The following is an 18,667-nucleotide window of genomic DNA, read 5'->3' on the forward strand; positions in this document are numbered from 1 at the left end:
ATCAATATAGCTTGCTTTGTGCGTATTCTACAATAAACTATACAACTATCCACAAGTTATGACAATTACCACAAGTTAGCATGACTCCTAGTTACCCTTGCTTAAACGCACAACGCACAGTTTCCCTAGTGTATGAGTTTTTGTAAAAAAGAAGATATTAGCTTGAATAATAAGTTCTTTGAAATTGATGAGTTTGTGATCAATGGCATCAGCAACTTAAACACTGTGATGTGGGAGAAGTGGTATGAACAGTTAAACACTGTGATGTAGGAGAAGTGGTATAAACACTTAAACACTGTGATGTAGGAGAAGTGGTATGAACACTTAAACACTGTGATGCAGAAGAGGTGGTATGAACAGTTAAACACTGTGATGTAGGAGAGGTGGTATGAACACTTAAACATTGTGATGTAGGAGAAGTGGTATGAACAGTTAAACACTGTGATGTAGGAGAGGTGGTATAAACACTTAAACACTGTGATATAGGAGAGGTGGTATGAACACTTAAACACTGTGATGTAGGAGAAGTGGTATGAACACTTAAACACTGTGATGTAGAAGAGGTGGTATGAACACTTAAACACTGTGATGTAGGAGAGGTGGTATGAACACTTAAACACTGTGATGTGGGAGAAGTGGTATGAACAAAACTAACAAAACATCAAAGAAAGAGGGAGTAGTCATTAGTTACAAACAAAGTACCAGAAAAGCAATTACCAAAGTTACAACACAAAGTTTTGAAGTAAAACAGCTTCTGCGGACAGACGTACTCTCCACTAGGCCACATGGCATACTATAGAATAATTGTTGTGCACGTAATTATTACACTTGCAAATATTCAATAGCGATTGATTAAAATACGCATGCTTCACGCTTCAGCTAAAAGAAAAATACATCTCCAAACTTCCCCAAAATGCTATAAATACAATACTATTTTTTCCGGACTGTTATTCGCTCCCTTATATAAACCGCTTCTGCTCTATTTTAAAAAACCGATAATAAAACAATACATAAGCCGCACCTTTTGTATAGGCCGCAGAACTCATAGCAGTACTTTTTAATACGGCAGCAACTTTGCTGGTGAAAATGGAAGCGGGAAATGTTCGCTGAAACCCATGAAGTCGTCTTCTTCAGCGTTGGAGTTGAACAATCTCATCAGCGCTTGCAGCAGTGCGGCTTCCTTCCTGGATAGCAAGATCGATGGCCTTCAGCTTAAAACTTGCTTCATACGAACTTCTTTGTTTGGATTTCATAATGATGGGGCAAGAATTTGAAAATAATTAATGGTTGGTAATTTGTCGTCCGTGTTTTATTGGCTAACTGAATAAAAAAGCAACATCTGCTTCTTTGTGTAACTTTTTTTTAGTTTGATTCTAATTCTGGTTAGTGCGCCCCTGGCGGTGAAAGAAAAACCACAAAATAGCCGCAGCCTCTAAATCAGCCGCATGGCTCAAAACATCTGAAAAAATTCTGGCTAATAGTTCGATAAATACGGTAGGCCCTATATGTGTATATAGCTCAAACTTAATTAAACTCCTAGCACATACAGAAATAAATAAACTGCTTCATTTAAAAGTTAGAATAGTAAATGTTGTACATCTTGATCACAAATAAAATTTCTGGGCAAAAACTCTTTAATTACTTGTGCAATGCTGGGTATTCAGTAGTGTATTATATAACTAAAGCTACAAAATCATGAGTTCAAAAACTACAAGTTCTATAATAGATTATCTACGGAGTCTAATCCATACTTACACACTTGATCTAAACAATACTTACACTCCTGCTATAGATAATTCTCCCATAAAATTTAAAAAGGAAGAACTCTGACTCATGAAATAATTTCATGAGTCAGGTCTGTTCAGAGAGCTTGATTACAAGCCATTTTTAATTACTAAAGTTACCAAAATTACAAGAAATACTGTAATTGGGTTTTATGAAGCAATCCTTGTGCTTGTACTTCCTTTCATTACATCTGAACTCCTGCATTTAAATGTGTCTTATATATATATATAGATATATGGCCTGAATTTATGCGCAAATTGTAATTTCTGTCACAGCAATTTCCTGAATACGCTTAAACACCAAACTACTTGTATATAGATGTAAGTAATCACTGTTGTTTAAGCTTTCCAGAAAAATATAATTTCTTTCATGTAATGAAAGGTTGAGCAATGGTTCCTTAGTTATATTTTGGTTTGTATTTGAACTTCTTTGCACGTAACACACCACTTTCAAGCTGCAATAAAAAGCCTCCTCTATTTGTTTTCTAGTAAGCTTAAAATACTTGACAAACCTTTTCTTAAGGTTATCTGTTTTAAGAGTCAAATCATCCAACTGCAGGAAAGCCTTTGTATCAGAACGCCTTATCAACTCATAAAAAGACTGTCCAATCAAAACATAGGAAAATCACCTATCAAAGTCTAGGAAAACCACCCTATCAAAATCTAGGAAAACCACCTCTCAAAACATCGTAACAAAATAGTGCAGCAGCTTTTCGACAGCTGTAAATCTAAGTATACCTAATCACCAGTCATCGCAAAATATTTGTCATCTGTTCCAAAAGATTCAGTTCAAAGACTCTAGTCAATATTGTATCTCATCAGGAATCCATTCAGCACCGGGCAGAGAGAAGGTAACCCACAAAAGTATCTCGGTAGCCTAGTTTAACTAAAAGTTTTGAAAGAGTAAAAAGTGAGTTGATGTTGTGTTATGCTACAGCTTAACATCAACATAAACATAACCTAGTGTGGTGGCTGCTCTTTTTCTCCCTTAAACATTTACATGTACTACTCTTGATCCATTAAAGGCTTTAGCAAATCAATATTATACACTAGTTAAATACATTACTAATTATATACTAAGTTAAATACATTACTAATTATACACTTAGTTAAATACATTACTAATTATATACTAAGTTAAATACATTACTAATTATACATTTAGTTAAATACATTACTAATTATATACTAAGTTAAATACATTACTAATTATACATTTAGTTAAATACATTACTAATTATACACCTAGTTAAATACATTACTAATTATACACTAGGTAAATACACTACTAATTATACACTAGGTAAATACATTACTAATTATACATTTAGTTAAATACATTACTAATTATACACTTAGTTAAATACATTACTAATTATATACTTAGTTAAATACATTACTAATTATACACTTAGATAAATACATTACTAATTATACACTAGGTATATACACTACTAATTATACACTAGGTAAATACATTACTAATTATACATTTAGTTAAATACATTACTAATTATACACTTAGTTAAATACATTACTAATTATACACTAGGTAAATACACTACTAATTATACACTAGGTAAATACATTACTAATTATACACTAGTTAAATACATTACTAATGATACGCTTAGTTAAATAAATTACTAATTATACACTAGGTAAATACATTACTAATTATACATTTAGTTAAATAAATTACTAATTATACACTTAGTTAAATACATTACTAATTATACACTAAGTAAATACACTACTAATTATACACTAGGTAAATACATTACTAATTATACACTAGACAAATACACTACTAATTATACATTTAGTTAAATACATTACTTATTATACACTTAGTTAAATACATTACTAATTATACACTAGGTAAATACACTACTAATTATACACTAGGTAAATACACTACTAATTATACATTTAGTTAAATACATTACTAATTATACATTTAGTTAAATACATTACTAATTATACACTTAGTTAAATACATTACTAATGATACGCTTAGTTAAATTAATTACTAATTATACACTAGGTAAATACACTACTAATTATACACTAGGTAAATACGTTACTAATTATACATTTAGTTAAATACATTACTAATTATACACTTAGTTAAATACATTACTAATTATACACTAGGTAAATACACTACTAATTATACACTAGGTAAATATATCACTAATTATACATTTAGTTAAATACACTACTAATTATCCACTTAGTCACATCCCTATTATATTAATATACTAATATGTACAAACCATCAAATTAATATGTACATATCAACTAACTAATATGTACACATCATCCCGCTGATATGTACACATCATCCCGCTAATATGTACACATCATCCCACTAATATTACATATCAACCCACTAATATGTACACATCACCAGCACTCTATGGCTTAGAGAATAAAGACAAATCACATCTTCCAGGTTACACGGTCAGAAGTGAATGGGTGAATCAAACTACTTCTTCTAGCAGTTGCTCAAAAGAACCAGCAATATTTGCAAGGTTCTGCAGATATCGTTCAGACTTCAGTCTCCATGCATATTACTTCTATTTAAGCAGAATCAAATCAGTAGTCTCATACAATTTACATGTCTATGCATATGTAGCTGTTATTACACGTCTATGCATATGTAACTGGTAATGCATGTCTATGCATATGTAACTAGTATTACACATCTATGCATATGTAACTGGTACTACATGTCTATGCATATGTAACTGGTATTACACATCTATGCATATGTAACTGGTATTACGCGTCTATGCATATGTAACTGGTATTGCATGTCTATGCATATGTAACTAGTATTACATGTTTATGCATATGTAACTGGTATCACATGTCAATGTATATGTAACTCGTATTACATGTTTATGCATATGTAACTGGTATTACATGTCAATGTATATGTAACTCGTATTACATGTCTATGCATATGTAACTGGTATTACATGTCAATGTATATGTAACTGATATTACATGTCTATATGTATGTGCTTCAGGTATTATCAATTTATTTTATCCCATTATTAATAATATATTAATGTATTATCGATTGTTTTCACTTCATAATATTGCAGACTAGGAAATGGCTTTGCAAGAAACAAAAAAGAAGGAAGTCAACACATCTTGTGGCTATACAAAGGCTTGCAGACCAAAATGGCTGCAAGCGTTCTCCAATGCCAAGGCTTTTCTTGTCGTAATGACGGCCTGTACAATCACTCAAGGTAGGCTTATAAATGTATATGTGCAGATGTAACTGCAGCCATTCACAGCAGGCTGATAAAAACATATTGCGCATAGGCCTAACAGCTTAGTGTTCTATAGCATTTTTGCATATAAACAGCAAGGTATACAGGTAGGGGTATTTTTTATTTTTTTTAATTTTTGTGTAAGTATTGCCTAGAGCAGGAGTGTAGGTATTGTCTAGATCAAATGTGGAAGTATTGATTAGACTTCATAGATAATCTATTATAGAACTATTCTATAAGCTGAAAACCCATGGTTTTTATAACTATATAACTATTATGTATTATATAATTTAAGTACAAGTACTTTAGTTATATAATATACTACTGAATGCCCGGCGTTGCACAAGTAATTAAAAAGGTTTTGCACAGAAAATTTCTTTTTAATCAAAATGTACAACATTTACTATTCTAACTTTTAAATGAAGGTGTTTGTTTATTTCTGTGTGTGCTGTAAGTTAAATTAAGTTTTTGCTATCTATATATATATTTATAGCATTTTGGGGAAGTTAAGACACATATTTTTTTCTAGTTGAAGCGTCAAGCATGCGTATTTTAACTGATCACCACTGATTATTGGCAGGTGTAATAAGTATGTGCATAGTTATTCTTTAGCATACTGTGTGGTGTAATGGATAATACGCTTGTCTGCAAAACAGGGGTTTTTGAGTTCAATTCCAGTGAGCAGCGGTTTTTTATGTGTAAAAGTATATCGCTATAATTGGACATATTAACGACAGACCAATAAACAAACACTGAGATTTATATAGATGAATAATCTATATATTTTTCTAAGTTGGTCGTGTGTATGTGTACATTTCCAGCTATAGCTATTAAAGTCTTGGAATAATAAATCCGTATCGCAGAAGATTTGATCTTGGAACCTCCCACTTGTCAGTCCCACACCTTACTAACTAAGCCACACGAGCTTGATTAATTCATTAGGCAATATATGTCATAATATGGAAACAAATACGCTACCGCTTTCCGCTACGACAAAATGTGATGGCGCAACGGTATGGATAGCGGTAGAGTCATTTTATGCATGGCTAATCGTGAGAGCAAATAGTTAGCTCTTATTAGCAAGCTTACTCAAGTTAGCCATTGGCAATGTGCCAGGCTAATAGCAAGTGGTGATAACAAGTAACAATTACCTTTCATTGTTTATAAGCTGATTTTTAACACCTAGGCAACGCCGGGCATCCAGCTAGCAATGACAAATGTTGTTATATGTTAAATACAAATAAATGTTCTGTTCAAAGACTTTTTTATTACCCGGACAACGCTGGATAATACAGCTAGTATATGCATATATATAATATAAATACATTATTTGTTATAAATACACACAACTATAGATATATACAGATGTGTTATATGTATACTCATGTTACAATATATATGCTATAATATACGTTACTATACGCTATAATATATGTTATAAGCTATAATTATATATATATATAAATACTATGTATAATGCATATATAATTCTGTGTTTTTATAAAAAAAAACTTTAAAGTTCAGCATGCGAAATTATATGAGTTTTGGATGCAGTAAGATATATACCAAGGCAAGATCAGATCAGATAAGGTTTAAAATGAGAGAATAATGCTCGAGGTGAAGCCTATTGCAGATATCAACTGTTCTGAATGATGCAGGCTGCGTACAAACAACTGAATGAATAGATGCTGTCAGACAACAAACTAAACCAATGAGAGAAATTGTGAGCTCCTTTTGTATATACAGCGCAAGTAAATAGCAACAAGGACAGTAAAAGGTCAAAGCAACCAGTATTTGCAGTGCATGTCTTCAATTTGCCGTATGTCAAGACTTAGTTATCTACATGTAAAACTAAAGCTTTACTTGAGCAGGTACCCTTCTCGCCAGTCTAACAATATTGACATAAGTCTCCATAGTTTGATACGTATGGCATTCAAGGCATCACTGACATCGCATCAAACTTTCAGACCCTGTTAATTATCAACTCTATCTTATAAACTAGACTTTCTCTATTTAGTTTTGGGGTGTCTATAATTTTGTCACTTACCTTGATAAACAGTAGATAAAGCTATAAAACTATAACTAATCGCACAAGTTTCTTGGATTTGTTAAAAATTTATGATGCTGCTACGATGTACCTACTAGTTTTAGTGCTACCAAGGTAAAATGTGGCACCTCAAAATAGTGCTTGTGGAGACATTAACTATCAACATGTTATGGTACATGAAAAAATTCCAGACAACCTTCGCAAGACAAGCGTACTTTTTTTGGCAAGCAAATGAACTAGTGACACTATCTATGGGGAAGATGCCTCTGCCACCACCCACAATTCAATAATAATGCTCTCAGTGCCTGTATATTTAAGGTCAAATTGTTTAGATAACAAAGCAATTAACAGGAAAAAAGTGGTTACACAGAATGGTGAACTGAAGGAAGAGAGTGCGGTCATATTTTCCATTAACCGAGTAGCGACTCATTCCCAAGATCTCACTGTACATACAAGGCATCTGCTTTATTCATCTTGTATTACTATGTGTGAGCACTAGACTCAGGCTTTATCAATAGGTGAACGTTTAAACTCCAGAGTAAATTTTTATATTTAACTTGTTACGTTTGTGTCATGGATATGTCATAATAAACCGTGTGATAATCTCCAGTATTAAATTGTTAAAGCTTACAATGAATCAAGAATAACCAGGGCTATATACTTTACAGTAGCAACAAATGCATTTAAAAAAGGGTGTCTAAAAATCAAACTCAAATGATCTAAAGAAATCCAGTAAAGGATGTGAAATTAGACCAAGAGTAATTCGTTAGCTATGCATAACCTGCCAACTCTTTTTGAAACATAATAAATTGTTTTTAAATTGCAAAAAACTCGAAAAAAAAAGTGTTTAATGTAACGATAGCCATTGTTGTCCAAGAAATATAATTATCCTGCTTTTAGTTAACACAAGGTAGCACGACTCTTAGTTGCTCCTGTTTGAAAGAACGGCCATCAAATGTATTTTTATAGTTATATAGTTTTTGTAAAAATAATAACCTTAATTAGCATGAACAATCAGATGCACTTGCAGGATTTGCTATCAATGGCATCAACAACTCAAACACTGTGATGTATGAGAGACGATATGAGCTGTCAAGCCGTGTAACCAGTCTCGTGACGGTATTTGAAGATCTCGCAGGAGCATTGGTGGTTCGTAACTCTACTCTGACAACTTGATGACTTGGAACCATTCTGATAATGAATAGGTGGTGCCAAGCCTCTCATCACAGTAAATAGTCAGCTTTCTTCATCCCAAAATTAGAAGTTGAACTTTCTGTGGCAGCAGTAGGAATAAAGTACAATTACTCCTAATTGATATGTCAGCGGCTTGGAATGGTCTGCAAGTTTTCAAATGAATGAGCATTATTTATTTATCAAACAATATACAGCCAAGCTATAGCGAAGCCTCTGTTAAGTTTTGTTATATTGTTAGGTAAATACAGTGAAACTTCCTTCTTACAAAATTAATTTGTTTTGTAAGCCATTTCGTAAGTCGAAACAGAAAAGCGTTTTGTCATATACACGCTTTAATCCCTTCCAAGTCCACACAAAACTTAATTGGACATAATAGTTGCATAAATTTTGCACCTGTGCAATGATTGCAATTTGTGATGAATACATATTAAAATTATATTACTACATGATAAACAAAAATGTACACATGGAAAAAAGAACAGAAAGATAATTAATAATACCACGAGCGGTTTATTGGTTTCTTTACTTTTTGCATTAGCTATTTAGATGATGGCACGCAAAGGAGGAAGGAGAGGATGGCGGTCAGAGGAAGGGGTCAAGTGTTGTATTGCTGTTTTAGTTTTGCTTCGTTCAGAATAAATGTTTTCAGACTGCCAATAGAAAAATTTATTTACATAAACACGAATTGAAAAACTGTGTCATCATACAGAAAACACAAGACTTGATATTCTAGAAACTAAAGTTGACCTACACAAAAAGTATCATGTCACACAGGGTATCATTTCACAAAAAGTATCATGTCACAAAAAGTATTATGTCACAAAAAGTATCATGTCACACAAGGTATCGTGTCACACAGGGTATGTCTTGTAACACTGCCTTGCTTACTTTCTTACCTCTTTGTTGACCAAAACTATTCAATGATGGTGATTGGCTTCTTCTAGGTGATTCTGGTTGGTTATAATGGCTCAACACGACACAAGCCACGACTCATGGCATGTAGCTTCACTCTCATGTGTATTGGACTCTTCATCATGTGCCTCCCTCAGTTCGCCTCTCCTCCGTATGATCCCATAGCCAGATCTCAGACTACAAGAAATGGTTTGTAATAGGGAATGTTAGCCATTGCTTAGCTAATGATGAGTGCTATATGATGAGTGCTATGCTGAGGCTATATGAGAGCCTCCGCTTCAAATGCGAGTAGCCTGTGATTGCATTAAGAATTGAGATGTAGCAAAAGCATGTGGTTATTGAATGCAGAAGTAGAAACACGTGTAGCCTGTGGTTGTTGGATGCAGAGGTAGAAATAGCTTGTGGTGGTTGGGTGCAGAGGTAGAAATAGCATGTGGTTGTTGGATGCAGAGATAGAATTAGTCTGTAGTTGTTGAATGCAGAAGTAGAAATAGCCTGTGGTTGTTGAACGCAAAAGTGGAAATAGCTTGTTGTTGTTGAACATAGAAGGAGAAAGAGCCTGTGGTTATTCGATGCAGAAGTAAAAATAGCATGTGGCTATTGGATGCGAAGATAGAAATGATAAGAATTTAACAAAGGCAGTGGCACTGCTGCCTCAACCCATATGATATAATTTTTAAACATGTTGACCTGTAACATCAGGATGTTGAGTATGTATACTCACAGGTACATAACAGCGCACATCATCTGTCAGTTGTACTTGTTTTTAGAAAATATTATTGTTGACGTGAAATAGCACTAGTATCAATTCTATTGCAAGCACCTGCTAGTCAATATTTATCCTGAATTATTGTATGTACAGTATCTATTAATATACTACATGTAGTTGCTACTGATATGTTGCCTTGATAAGCATATCACGTAGAGATTTGAAATGTTCTCTATAATTTTAAACCTAAAAATAGAAATTTGCCTGTAATTCGTTATTCATTTGTTTTAGATATTGTACTATTAGGACAGTTGTAGAATAGCACTTTATTCAGACATGTATGCCTGAATAATGCTCTATTCTGACAGATGCAGAAAATACTGAATGAGCTTATTATCTCACAGAACTAGTCAATCATAGTTGGCTGTAAGTCAGTGATGTCAGAGAAGACCAATAGCATACATGTTTCTAAATTATAATCATAATTGCGTTGTGAGTGTTAGTAAGATGTAAAGCATGTCGATTTTGTTTGGATCATGGTATCACCTGACAACCCGTTGTCAAGCTAATTCGTTGTATCTATCATAATTCTATGTTGGTTGGCCAGAAAGACTGTTTAGTTTCCAATTTTTACAACTTTGTAAATCTTCAGGTTCTACAGCAAAGATAACAAGAAACGAAGCAGAGACCGAGCAGCAAAGTGTAAAACATTTTGTAATCCTGCTCATTATTGGGCAGATACTGAATGGTTTCACTGGCACGAGCTTATTTACTCTCGGTCTCGCCTTCTTAGAGGCGTCTACTTCAGCAGCTTCCGCTGCTCTATATATTGGTGAGTATTGCTAATGCGCTAGAAGCTCTCCACGTCAGCAGCAGCTTCAGCTCTGACTCAACTCTGAAAACTAATAATATAGGTGGATAGCAGTTGATGATAGAGATAGAGTAGATGGTAGTAGATGATAGAGATAGAGAAGATGATAGTAGATGATAGAGTAGATGGTAGTAGATGATAGAGATAGAGTAGATGGTAGTAGATGATAGAGTAGATGATGGCAGATAGTCGATCATAAGAAAATATTAGTTAAGAAAACCATAAGCCTAAGATGAGACAATGAAGTGCACAGAACAGTTTACAATAATTTGATTGTCTTGATAGCTGAGATGTAATCATTGGTTGCTACGAATTTATTAAGTTCTATTGTCAAATGCATACAGCTGAGTAAAACACCTTTGTGAGCACAGTCTAAGAACTGCACTCAACTAGAGCAAAACACCTTTGTGAACACAGTTTAAGAACAGCACTCAACTAGAGTAAAACACCTTTGTGAACACAGTTTAAGAACTGCACTCAACTAGAGCAAAACACCTTTGTGAACACAGTTTAAGAACTGCACTCAACTAGAGTAAAACACCTTTGTGAACACAGTTTAAGAACAGCACTCAACTAGAGTAAAACACCTTTGTGAACACAGTTTAAGAACTGCACTCAACTAGAGTAAAACACCTTTGTGAACACAGTTTAAGAACAGCACTCAACTAGAGTAAAACACCTTTGTGAACACAGTTTAAGAACTGCACTCAACTAAAATTACGTTTAGCTTTATGATAGAAGATTTGATTATAAGCAACTCATGATAATACGAGATTATTATTTTGCATACTATTTTTGTTTAGGTATAGCTGGGGTTGGATCAGTTCTTGGGCCAGCTATAGGATTCCTTGCTGGAGGACAGCTTTTGGAAGTCTATGTTGACTACCCTGCACCTGCGCCTCAGTGAGTTTCAGTTAAATTTTATTCTTTTGATAGATTTAACAGAAATCAATCTAGAGTTAATAGTTATATATTCTACTATAATATGTGAGCGTAAAAAAAAGTAACTTCAACATATATAACATAATGTTATTCTAACATATTATAATAAAAATTATTTTAGGACAACATAACAAAAGGTAGTTCTAATATAAAATAATGAAAAGCGCTGCTAAATATAGTATACTATCTAACATCATAACAATATATGATTTAACACTCTTAATAGCAAATGCTTTAATGCAATACACTATAATTAAGTATAATAAAGTATAACAATTACAATGCAATAAAATCATGTAATAGTTTTATGAAATAATAATCATAGTAAACATGAACACAATCTTGTGTAAGACTCAGGCAAGAGCTAAAATATTTTGTTCTCTAGAATTGTCTTTCCTTAAACCTCTTACATTGTATCTGCATGATTCTATGACTGAAATGTGAGGCTATGGTTTTCTATTTTTGCAGTGGCCTCACTTCCTCAGACCCTGCATGGGTTGGTGCATGGTGGATTGGTTTTCTGATTGCCATAATCTTTTCTGCAATCCTTGCAATGATCCTTTGTCTCTTTCCTAGAGAATTTCCAGGTAAAGATAAAAAATTGGTAACTTTACTCGTTTGCAACAGAATGCTCTATGTTCTTGTGAATCAAGCTTTGAAAAAAGTTTTGTTAGTAAAAAGCTGATTGTCTTACCAAATTTTTAACAGACACTGCAGTGATTGCTAAAGCCAAAGTCTCTGAAGCGCATGACAATGGAACTGAAGGTAGCGTTAGTCAACCTGGATTTGGTATGAGTTGGAAAGACTTACCAAAGGCTACCTGGTACCTACTAAAAAATTCTTGCTTCATGTGTTTGACGATAGCAGTCAGTGCAGAGTTGGGGACTGTTGTTGCTTTCTCAACATTTTTTCCAAAGCTTCTCATCGTTCAGTTTCGAATATCCCCTCGGTGGGCTTCATCAATCACAGGTGAGGTTAGAATGCTCATGATTTATGAAATACAAAATTGATATTTTAGAATATACACTCAAAATTAATAGAATATATTTTACATTACGTAGTAATTGCAGGTGAATACAGTAGGGATTATCTAAAATGGGGGCATAAAGTATTTGTGTCTTGAACATGAGGCGCTGAGTGTGATACTGTCTTCATTATATTAATACTAAACGAACATGTCCTACAAGATATCTATGTGTAGGTGTCTCTATTACACCTAGGGTATACTGATAATGCTATGTAGACTGCATCGACCCTAACCAGAAAGTTACTTGCACCATTCATGCCAGAACATAGCCAAGATCCCCAACCCGTCAGTAACAGAGACTATCTAGATATGCACCCAAGGAATTTTTCATCATGTCATGGCTAATTGACTGAAACTATCTGAATCAACATCAGCAGATAATATAGTTTTATTGTATGAAATATGCTAGATCCTAGTTTCCTCATAGTTCAAGTCATTATAGAAAGATTTGTTAAAGGATTGATATGAGCAGAAGTGGACTTTTAAAGACTTAGATTTGTTAACCAGTTTTTGTAATCGTGTTACTTCTGAACTCGCTTTAGTCGTTAAGAAGGTTGATCAGAATATTACTTACTATTCTCTATGAACAAGAATATAAATATAGAAAATTATTGGTCACATAATGAAAGTTGAGCGCAACTACTAAAACTCATTGCAGATGAGTGTTGTTACAAATCAACTTGCTGGTTGACTTTTGTACAATACATGTATTTCTGTTTGAGACTTTTAAAGTTGAAGTTAAAAGTCAGCTCTATTCTATATGAACCAAAGGTTAACTCTATTTTAAAATGCCTTTATTAGAGGCTATCTCTACTACAAGTTGCTTCTACATATTACATATTACCAGTACACTATGCAGTGTATTATAGGACTGGCATTGATATCAGCAGCTGTGCTTGGTCAGCTCTTCACTGGATGTATTATTAAGAAGTTGAATCTCAGCGTCAGACAAATTCTCAAGATGGTTCTTACTGCTGTATTGCTGTGTATCTGCATCCTTCCGGTCTACTTAGCGAGATGTCCAACAGTGAAGTTCGTTGGAGTGAATGTAGATTACACTGAGTAAGTAACATCTACACATATATTTTATTTAGCAAATCTATCTTTCCAACTCTGTGCCTGACACTTTTGGAACAATCTAATTCTCTATCCTAATTTTTCTCTCAATGCATGTACACACCTACTAATCTATCCTTCCACTCAATGTATTTAGACACCTTCTAATCTATCATTACACTCAATGTATTTAGACACCTTCTAATCTATCCTTACACTCAATGTATTTAGATACCTTCTAATCTATCCTTACACTCAATGTATTTAGACACCTTCTAATCTATCCTTTCACTCAATGTATTTAGACACCTTCTAATCTATCCTTACACTCAATGTATTTAGACACCTTCTAATCTATCCTTTCACTCAATGTATTTAGACACCTTCTAATCTATCCTTTCACTCAATGTATTTAGACACCTTCTAATCTATCCTTACACTCAATGTATTTAGACACCTTCTAATCTATCCTTTCACTCAATGTATTTAGACACCTTCTAATCTATCCTTTCACTCAATGTATTTAGACACCTTCTAATCTATCCTTACACTCAATGTATTTAGACACCTTCTAATCTATCCTTTCACTCAATGTATTTAATTTCAATATTTTTTTGCATTTTATTCACTTTAATTAGAATCACTCTATTCTGATTTGTTTAGCAGATCTTTTACGCTCAACCTCCTCTACTCTTCCGTTCAATAAATATGTCGAATCCCTTTATTTTAACCTTCCTTTCACTGTATTCAGACCCACTGTATATAAGAGACATATATTCAGACCCACCGTATATAAGAGACTTATATTCAGACCCACTGTATATAAGAGACTTATATTCAGACCCACCGTATATAAGAGACTTATATTCAGACCCACTGTATATAAGAGACTTATATTTAGACCCACTGTATATAAGAGACATATATTCAGACTCACTGTATATAAGAGACTTATATTCAGACTCACTGTATATAAGAGACTTATACTCAGACCCACTGTATATAAGAGACTTATATTCAGACCCACCATATATAAGAGACTTATATTCAGACCCACTGTATATAAGAGACTTATATTCAGACCCACCGTATATAAGTTTGCTTCATTTAAACTCCTACTTTAGCTTACAACAAATATCTGTTGTTGTAGCCAAGAGGTCATCTCTAAACCAGCTCTCATGTCAGGCTGTAACAGAGGAAGGGCTTGCACCACAGCTACTTATGAGCCACTCTGCTCGAATAATGTTCAGTATTTCTCACCTTGCCACGCTGGATGCACTCATCGACCATTCGGAAATGAAACTCAGGCATGATTTATGTAAATTACGTATTAAATGGCGTTTTACTGTTTGTCTATGGATTAAGCACTACCTAAAAAGACAAGGAAAGTTAATAAAGAATATTGAATTAGGAACACCATAAAAGCCTAAAATAGTACATGAAGAATAATCATTGTAGTGGTAAAACCAACACTATATAGAGTAGGCTGGTTTAGTCTTGTAGAATGACTTTGTTGGACATACGCCGTGGTGGTTATTTATGTTTCATTGCAGATCTACAACAACTGCAGCTGTATTCAGTACTCTGCCAATACTACAGTAACTAATGGCCAGTGCAAACTGGATTGCCCGCTATTGTATAGTGTCTTTTTGCCTCTCATCTTCCTACTTTATCTCCTTTCCCCCATCATCAGCACCTCCTTGATAGTTACTGCAATGAGGTATGTCAGCATCACATTACAGTGTATCAGTATCACATTATAGTGTATCAGTACCACATTACAGTGTATCAGTACCCCAATACAGTGTATCAGTATCACATTACAGTGCATCAGTACCACATTACAGTGTATCAGTACCACATTACCGTGTATCTGAACCACATTACAGTGTATTAGTACCCCATTACAGTGTATCAGTATCACATTACAGTGTATCAGTACCCCATTACAGTGTATCAGTACCCTATTACAGTGTATCAGTACCCCATTACAGTGTATCAGTGCCACATTACAGTGTATCAGTACCACATTATAGTGTATCACTACCATATTACAGTGTATCAGTATCACATTACAGTGTATCAGCATCACATTACAGTGTATCAGTACCACATTACAGTCTATCAGTACCACATTACAGTCTATCAGTACCACATTACAGTGTATCAGCATCACATTCCAGTGTATCAATACCACATTACAGTGTATCAGTACCCCATTACAGTGTATCAGCACCACATTACAGTGTATCAGTACCACATTACAGTGTATCAGCATCACATTCCAGTGTATCAGCATCACATTACAGTGTATCAGCATCACATTACAGTGTATCAGTACCACATTACAGTCTATCGGTACCACATTAAAGTCTATCAGCATCACATTCCAGTGTATCAGCATCACATTACAGTGTATCAGCATCACATTACAGTGTATCAGTACCACATTACAGTCTATCGGTACCACATTAAAGTCTATCAGTACCACATTACAGTGTATCAGCATCACATTCCAGTGTATCAGTACCACATTACAGTGTATCAGCATCACATTCCAGTGTATCAGTATCACATTACAGTGTATCAGTACCACATTATGATGTATCACTACCACATTACAGTGTATTAGTACCACATTACACTGTATCAGTACCCCATTACAGTGTATCAGTACCCCATTACAGTGTATCAGCACCACATTACAGTGTATCAGTACCACATTACAGTGTATCACTACCATATTACAGTGTATCAGTATCACATTACAGTGTATCAGTACCACATTACAGTGTATCAGTACCACATTACAGTGTATCAGCATCACATTCCAGTGTATCAGTATCACATTACAGTTTATCAGTATCACATCACAGTGCTTCATGTAATTTTTTACAGTGTGGTACAATGAGGTTTAGTTGTATGTCAGTATCACATTACAGTGAGTTATGTAATTATGTGCAGTATCACATTACATTGTTTTATGCAATTGTACGCAGTGTGCTTGTTGACATCTATCACTTACTGTACCACACTTAATAAACACACTAAAGGTCTGCAAGTCTTCCCTTCACTGACTTTCACAATTAAATAGAGTACATGAACAAATACATGTTTACATGATATTGAAAATGAAGTCGACTACCAAGAGTAGTATTGAGATAGAAAGATACAAAGCTATAAACATGTTTTACTAAGGAATAACATTTGGGTTAAAAGTTTTGTTGCTGTCTTTTAAACAGGGTAGTCAGTCCTGAACTTCGCAGTTACAGCGTCGCTGTCAATTGCACGTTCGTTAAATTCTTAGGTAAGTTGCTAAAGCGCATTTTCTTGTCTTCTGAAATAAACTAGCAGAATCTAGATGGCTGAATAGTTTGCTAGAATCAATGTAATGTTAAAATATATAAAAAAGGTGTATGTTGATTGCTGCAAGAACTGATGTGCTATGTCATCTTCAATTAATAAGCACTTGTGTGCAGGAACAGGTTTAATGTTAAATATAAAAACCCTGTTATAGGCAGCATACCAGGACCTTTCCTTTATGGAGCAATAATTGACACAAGTTGCAGCATCTGGCAAGATAAGAATGGAAGTAAAGGGTCCTGTTGGGCTTATGACAACCAGAAACTCTCCTTAAGAACGATTGGATACGCTGCAGGAATGAAAATTATATCGGCCCTATTCTGTAGTCTAGCATTGGTATTATACAAAGCACCTGCTGCTGATGCCAAGGATGAGTCAGATACTAGTGTTGCAGACATAGCAGATGCAGCTAAGAGTTCAAGCTTATAAGAGAGAATGCAGTTTTCACTGAAAGCTTACTGGATATGCTAAAGATAGTCAGAAAAAAACAATGACAGCCTGCTACTTGTTGCCATTTACGGCATTTAGTTTAGGTGCTGACTAGTTATGAAACAAACTGTCAGACCCTGCCAGTTTATTTGGTAGTTGTAGCATTTCAATTTGCTTGTTCTTTCAAAACCATTTTAAATCAAACAATATACAGTAATATTAAAATCTGGAAGCCTTAATTCAAAACATTATGAATATGAATTTATAGGAGTTAGAAAGGCTGCGTAATGAACCAACTTGGTTGGTGGCCAGCAAAGAAAACTTGTTGAACACAGCTGCAGTTAGCAGGTACTGCTATGCATTTTTAGTAATACTTGGATTAAAGTATCTGAAATCAAAGGCTAGCTGTAGTTTTACTTGTGGCTAATACTGAAAGGGTGAACTGCAATCAATATACCGGTATGTATATATACATGTATATAGATATACCATATATAGGGAAGCTGAAGCTATATATATATATATATATATAGCTGGAGCTCGCTCAACATAAGATTATGTTGAGCGAGCTACAGCTGTACATTATGTGATTGTTTTTTAGATATTGTGTAAACTAACTTACAGCATGCATCATTTCTCATCCTGCTAGTCAATTGTATAAGTAAACTTGCTGCGCACTTATTAACCTGCTAGGTATTTATTATAAATAAACTAGCTGATCGCTTATGTTATCAATAAATCTGACCAACTGTCGCTAAGTATACCATAACTCTCATGACTATTACCAGAGGCAAGACAACTCTCATGACTCTTAGTAGAGGCAAGACAACTTTCATGAGTATTACCAGAAACACGAAAATTTTCATGACTGTTACTAGAGGCATGACAACTCTCGTGACTGTTACTACAAGCAAGACAACTCTCGTGGCTATTACTAAAAACAAGACAACTCTCACGACTGCTACTAGCGGCAAGGCAACTCTCATGACTGGTACTACAGACAAGACAACTCTCATGATTGCTACTAGAAACAATACAACTCTCAT

At 34.3% G+C, this 18,667-nt stretch overlaps 2 protein-coding genes across 2 annotated transcripts; both read left to right on the forward strand.

Annotated features, from left to right (window-relative positions):
• Positions 1 to 2,561: 2,561 nt before the first annotated feature.
• On the forward strand, positions 2,562 to 9,310 carry LOC137390559 (solute carrier organic anion transporter family member 4A1-like; the record flags this gene model as incomplete). The annotated part of the gene is made up of 4 exons (XM_068076888.1): positions 2,562 to 2,635; positions 4,901 to 5,047; positions 8,149 to 8,267; positions 9,257 to 9,310. Coding segments are annotated over exons 2-4 (312 nt in total), but the record flags the coding sequence as incomplete, so codon positions are not given.
• Positions 9,309 to 17,820, forward strand: LOC137391610 (solute carrier organic anion transporter family member 4C1-like). Its single transcript, XM_068078128.1, has 9 exons — positions 9,309 to 9,413; positions 10,586 to 10,765; positions 11,608 to 11,707; positions 12,215 to 12,333; positions 12,455 to 12,715; positions 13,643 to 13,835; positions 14,980 to 15,549; positions 17,072 to 17,136; positions 17,347 to 17,820. Exons 1-7 carry the CDS (start codon positions 9,326 to 9,328, stop codon positions 15,140 to 15,142), a joined length of 1,104 nt encoding a protein of 367 aa, XP_067934229.1. The 5' UTR covers positions 9,309 to 9,325; the 3' UTR covers positions 15,143 to 15,549; positions 17,072 to 17,136; positions 17,347 to 17,820.
• Positions 17,821 to 18,667: the final 847 nt, after the last annotated feature.

The sequence above is a fragment of the Watersipora subatra genome, chromosome 3 (assembly GCF_963576615.1).
Source record: "Watersipora subatra chromosome 3, tzWatSuba1.1, whole genome shotgun sequence".
Classification (NCBI taxonomy): Eukaryota; Metazoa; Bryozoa; class Gymnolaemata; order Cheilostomatida; family Watersiporidae; genus Watersipora; species Watersipora subatra.

Coding starts and splice junctions, on each gene's coding strand:
- LOC137391610 (XM_068078128.1), top strand. CDS start 9,326: ATGTGTATTGGACTCTTCATCATGTGCCTCCCTCAGTTCGCCTCTCCT. Junction 9,414..10,585: donor ATCTCAGACTACAAGAAATG/GTTTGTAATAGG, acceptor GTAAATCTTCAG/GTTCTACAGCAAAGATAACA. Junction 12,716..13,642: donor GTGGGCTTCATCAATCACAG/GTGAGGTTAGAA, acceptor AGTGTATTATAG/GACTGGCATTGATATCAGCA.